Raw genomic sequence first — 6,012 nt, forward strand, 5'->3', positions numbered from 1 at the left:
ACCTCAGAAGGTATACAATATACAGCATGTATTAGTTCTCTTGTGAGAAGTCATAAGTTTTGGTCATAATACCTAGCATTTAGATGTGGTACTCAGCCATGAGGAAACAAATTATATTCTGCATTCAAAATAATAAGAAACACAACAGATTACAAAGGAAGATGGTAACTTTAAAAATCTTGTCTAAATGTTATAACTTCTTTCTTCCTACAGAAAGGTATGTTATTGTATTACTGGCTTTCCTAGGTACAAAAGTCCAACCAAATCCTCTTTCCTTTCTGAAATACCCAAGTGTACTAATTAAATTTAGATAGCCTAAAATATTTAAATTCAAAATGCAGTATGCATCACATTTCTAAATATAAACGTAAGTGTACTGTAATAACTTAGAATTAGCTAGAATAAAAAATGGAACTGACTTGTGAGTGCTACTGATAAAGATTTAATTTTTATTACTGTTAATGTTTTGCTGATATCCTCTTATTTTAGTTTCCAGACATATATACCTTTGTTTCCTTCTCTCAAACACTGCACCTCAGGAAAATGCAACATTTGCCTAATGACCGGGAAGTAGAAATGTTAACCTCCAGCTCTGACTCCTGAAGTTATTAGTGATCATCACACTGGCCTCAACTATTGAGTCTGAGACTGGCCTCTGAAATATACAGAGGATTAAAGAATACAAACGTTTCCCTTATTTTCATTACAGTGTGACTGCAGAACTTTTAAGAAGTCAATACGTATAACTTGGAGAAGGCCTAAAGCAAGAGGTGCCAGCTCATCTCTACAAAGAGCAACTATGGCTGCACTCGCTTCTTGCCAGTATAGCTAAAGGTCTGGTTAAATAGTTTAACAAAAACCATGAACAGAAGTGCTCTCTTCTGAAAAAGTGTGTGAAGTATTGTCTCAATTTAAAACATTCACTTGCAAAGTTTGTGACCCCAAAACCTCAGCACTGTATTAATGCCCGAGAACCAGAAGGAAACAACTAGATTATTTTCACTGCCCCAAACTGAGAGAAATGCTAAGAAAAAAGCATTAATGATAAAGGCTAAATTCTTTATATAAAATACTCAGCTTAAACACAGTTATACACTGAAAAGTTACTACAGATGCCATCAGGGATTCAATATCGATTACTCCATAACAAATATGCTTAATTTACAAGTTTCCATCTGCCAGCTCTGCAAATTCAACCTGGGAAAGTCAAGTTGTGTTCTTCCCAGCTCCTGTATGCACCACCACAAGAAATGAAGATGCTGCACTCAGAACTTAACAGTTCTGTTGATCATTCTAGATCATGAATCCCTCCAGCTGCCTGTCTCGCAGCTGAGATGACTTAGGATAAAAACTTTTTTTTAGAAATTACTATTTACATCACTTTTCTGACCGTACCACACTTTAAAATACTGTTTTAAACTGGTTCAAGCTAACTAAACAGTGACCAGTGTGGACTGAACTTAACCATGTGAAAAACAACATGAAAACAGTGCTCCAGTTTAGGTCCCTACCTAGGTTAGAACAGCTCTGACTATGCTTAAACAGTTTGGCCCTGTTCTCCCACTGATTAGCCAAATCCTTTTTGAAGAAACAGCTGGCCTGAACAAATTGAAAGCTTTTTAAAGCTAATATCAATTGAAGCACCCCACTAACGAGCCCAAACCTTAGCTGGACACTCTCGGCTATTACATGAGCCCATTACAGTCCCGCAGACCAGACTGAGAAGAGAGATGTCTCTAGCGAAAGTACTGCCTCGTGTAATTTGTTGTGTATATTACTCCCGGAGGAACTCTGCACCACTGCACGCTTGCAGAATTCATGTCCTCCCCCAGATTTCTTTGCTTCTCTGCAGAAAAATGACTTCTGACAGTGAAGCAAAGGAAAGCAGCAAGAGCAGTCATGCGCCACTCCCCAGAAGCATGGGTGCATCGTTTTGGGTGCCTGGAGCAGCCAGCGGACAGGAAAATCACAGCAGTGGGGATGGGGATGGGGACACCCCGGAAGGTGGCTCCTCCCTGTGCTGGGCTCAGTTGCTAGTCCCAGATGGGCTGGCAAGAATAGGACTTCCTCTTCCCCTGTAAAGAGCAGCCAGGGCCAGGTCAGACCCATGCCCAGGAAATCAACCCCAGTTGCAGGAAGCTCTGCACTCCCCTCCCCTCCCCCTGTGGCTGAGGAGTGATGGGGACAAGGAACAGGACCCCCATCACTCCTCAGCCACAGGGGGAGGGGACACTGTATGGGGAACTGCTCCCCCAGCTGGCCAACCCCCCTGCATCCAGACCCCATTGACCTCCCCACAAAGCCTCATTCCCCTGCAAGCACAGCCCACCCCCCCCGAACCCCCAGCACCCAAACCCCCACTCCACTGAGCCTCACCCCCTGCATCTGGAGTCTCCCCACACCCAGACTGCCCCACACAGAACCCTCTCACCCCACACCTGGATCCCCCCCACACTTGGATCTACTGGGCTGAGCCTGTCTGCCCCACACCTGGATCGGGGGACAAGGCTGGGTGTGCGTGTGAGAGACTGTCCCTCTCGCTTGCTATCTTGATGCACCTGGCATGGAGGGGAAGGGCCCCATGGAGTTTCTGGGGCAGGCCTGGGCCTTGCACTGTGTTAGGGTTGGGGTCGGCCTCACCACCGAGTCCTTTTCCCGTGGGGCTGAGGGGAGGCTGCAGGATGATCTCCTACCTCTATGCAGCCAATAGCCGGTGCTCCCCACTGCTGTGCTGGAGAATTCACATTCATTTATTGCGAAATAAAATATTCAAATTTTGCAAAATTTTAAAATATTGTGTGCAGAATTCCCTCAGCAGTAGTATATATATTGTGAGCCATGTGATTTAAGGTCTTTGTACACATTCTGGCCAGTATTCTAAAAAACAGGAGGCTAATTTTAGGCTGCTAAAACCATATTTAGGCACCTAAATAAGTGGCCTGATTTTCAAGAGTGCTGCACACCCAATAGCATGAACTGACTCACCGGGAAGTGCTAGATGCTCAGCACAACTGAAAATTTAGTTGCTTAAATATGGACTTAGAGGCTAAATTTAGCCTCCTTCTTTGACTATCTTGGCCTGTGTGTGTGTGTATATATATATATATGTGTAGTGTGCTGTGATTATGCATACTATATATAGGGATGCACTGGGAACTACGGACTGCAGGGCATGTGTAAACCTATGCACTATACAATATCTTTTCACAGGACTCTGTGTATGTATGCTGTAATGTTCTGCACTGCAAGAGAACATCACCTCGTTCCTCCCACCAGACTCCCATGCAATAGCAAAATAAACCACTCTATGCTCAGCTTCGCAGAAGCAAACAGAAGAGAGCTTAAGAACTAGTTCATCCTCCCTTGACCACTGCAGGTTTGATCCTTACAAAGTGTCTAGTGCATGTCCATCTAGTAGATTTATTGTGTGTAGTAACGTATCACCCTGTTCCTCTCCCCACCTTGATCTGGTCCCTATTCCCAGGGTACTTGGGCCACCCCACAGGTCCCCGTACCCATCCCCCATCCCTATAGTAGTTACCCCCTCTCCACCCAGGGGAGCCAGGCCAGCCCACCCTGGGTCCCTGTAGTAGTCCCCCAGTACCTGCAGTAAGTCTCTCCTCCCACGGCCCCTGTGCCCCCCACACCAGTAGCTGGGCTGCCCCTCCATCAATGTGCCCAAGCCACCGGCCCCTGCAGGAGCTGTCCCCCATCCTTGCAACAGCCACCACATCTCTCCAGTCTCTGTACCCCCAAGGAAGCCCCCCCAGGCCACCAGCCTCCCCATCCCTGTATTAGCCAGGCCAGCCCGGCCAACCCCAAGTGCCTGTAGTAGCTGGGCCACCCCCCGGTCTCCATATACCCCCACAGGACAGCCCTCCATTACCTGTAGTACCCAGGCCCCTCCCAGATACACCCCGATCTCTGTAGTAGCTGCCCCCCCAATAGGCCTCCCAGCCCTACAATAGCTGCCCCCCAGGGGTAGCTCCCCAGTGCCTGTAGTAGCCCGACCCCCAGGTAGCCCCCCACACCTATAGGGGTTGGGCCCCCCGGTCCCTGCAGTAGCCCGACCCCCAGGTAGCCCCCCACACCTATAGCAGTTGGGCCCCCCCGGTCCCTGCAGTAGCCCGACCCCCAGGTAGCCCCCCACACCTATAGCAGTTGGACCCCCGGCCCCCCAGTCCCTGCAGTAGCCCGACCCCCAGGTAGCCCCCCACACCTATAGCGGTTGGACCCCCCCGTCCCTGCAGTAGCCAGCCCCCCAGGTAGCCCCCCATACCTATAGCGGTTGGACCCCCCGGCCCCTGCAGTAGCCAGCCCCCCAGGTAGCCCCCACACCTATAGCGGTCGGACCCCCCGGGCCCTGCAGTACCCAGCCCCCCAGGTAGCCCCCCCCCCTATAGCGGTTGGACCCCCGGCCCCCCGGTCCCTGCAGTAGCCCGACCCCCAGGTAGCCCCCCACACCTATAGCGGTTGGACCCCCCGGTCCCTGCAGTAGCCAGCCCCCCAGGTAGCCCCCCACACCTATAGCGGTTGGACCCCCCGGCCCCTGCAGTAGCCCGACCCCCAGGTAGCCCCCCACACCTATAGCAGCTGGACCCCCCGGCCCCTGCAGTAGCCCGACCCCCAGGTAGCCCCCCACACCTATAGCGGCTGGGCCCCCGGTACCTGTAGTAGCTGAGCAGCCCGTTGCTGAGCACGAACCAGCGGCGCTGGTAGCCCTTCAGGTAGTTGGTCCATTTGAAGAGCCAGCCCTTGTAGGTGTCGGAGCCGGGCCCGGCGGGGGCGGGCGGGACCCCCAGCCCGGCCCCGCCGCCCCTGCCCGCCTGGCCCGGCTCGCTGCCCCCGCTCATGGCTGGCCCGGCGGGGCGGCCGGGGCCCGGCGGGTTCTTGCAGGCCAGGCACGGGACGGCGCTGAGGATGGAGACCAGCCCGCGGGTGCTGCCGCTGCACAGCCCGGCCGCCGCCTTCCCCATAGACCCGGCCCCGCGCGGCGCCCTCCGCTCCGCTCCGCTCCGCTCCGCCCGGCCGCCGGGGGCACCGGCGAGGGCAGGGGGCGGGGCGCCGCGCTCACGTGACCGGGCAGCCGCGGCCCCGCCCCCAGCGTGTGCTGATAGAGGGCGGGGCCTAGAGAGAGCAGGGCGGGGCTAGGACACAACACACGAGGGCTGGGGGCTGCTCTGGGCAGGGGCGCGGATAGGGTGGGGCGGGGCCATGACTCGGGGGCGGGGCTCCTCAAGGGAGAGGGGGCGGGGCCTGTCTGAAGCAGAGCTGGGGTGAGGGTGTGCCTCCCTCGGGGCCTCAGTGCCTGGCCCAGACTGACCCCAGGGCACCTGCTCACCTGCCCTCTGTCCCTGGGCTGCTCACCCGTGGGTCGTGCCTCCCTGGCCAGCCACCCCCTCCCCGAGGCTGGGCCGTGCCCGACCCACATGCTCCCCGAGGGACAGGGCCGGCTTTAGGCCAATTCCCCCAATCAGGCCCGCGCCCAGTGAGAATCCCTTCCCTGGCTAGAGGCGCCGTTTTAATTTCTACTCACCTGGCGGCGCTCCGGGTCTTCAGCGGCACTTCGGCGGCGGGTCCTTCGCTTGCTCTGGGTCTTCCGCGGCGGGTCCTTCAGTGCCACCAAAGACCTGGAGCGAGTGAAGGACCCGCCACCGAAGTGCCACTGAAGACTCGGAGCACCGCCCGGTGAGTACAAGCCCCACGTGGTTTTTTTACATGTTTGTTTTTGTTTTTTAGTCATCCCTGCCAGGGCCCCGTCAAAACTGTTTGACTTGGGCCCCGCACTTCCTAAAGCCGGCCCTGCAGGGGCGGCCACCTACCCACTAGGGTTGCCGGTTTTCTGACGGCAGAAAACCAAACACCCTTGCCTTGCCCCTGCCCCACAGCCTCACCCTTGCCCCGCCCCTTCTCTGAGGTCCCACCCCCCCTCACTCCATCCCCTCTCCCTCCATCACTTGCTGTCCCCCACCTTTGCTCACTCATTTTCACTGGGCTGGGGAGGGGGTGAGG

The 6,012-nt window shown here is 54.7% G+C and overlaps 1 protein-coding gene across 2 annotated transcripts in view; it reads right to left on the bottom strand.

Annotated features, from left to right (window-relative positions):
* The window catches only part of OSBP2 (oxysterol binding protein 2), a 376,231-nt gene extending 371,214 nt beyond the window's left edge, over positions 1–5,017 (bottom strand). The window contains exon 1 of one of the 2 annotated variants that reach the window (XM_044989854.1): positions 4,669–5,017. In XM_044989854.1, coding sequence (XP_044845789.1) covers positions 4,669–4,976 — 308 coding nt within the window. In that variant the 5' untranslated portion in view covers positions 4,977–5,017. The remainder of the gene's footprint in view (positions 1–4,668) is intronic. The other variant, XM_044989855.1, reaches the window with a different exon arrangement.
* Positions 5,018–6,012: the final 995 nt, after the last annotated feature.

This window comes from Mauremys mutica, chromosome 16 (assembly GCF_020497125.1).
Source record: "Mauremys mutica isolate MM-2020 ecotype Southern chromosome 16, ASM2049712v1, whole genome shotgun sequence".
NCBI classification, from domain to species: domain Eukaryota; kingdom Metazoa; phylum Chordata; order Testudines; family Geoemydidae; genus Mauremys; species Mauremys mutica.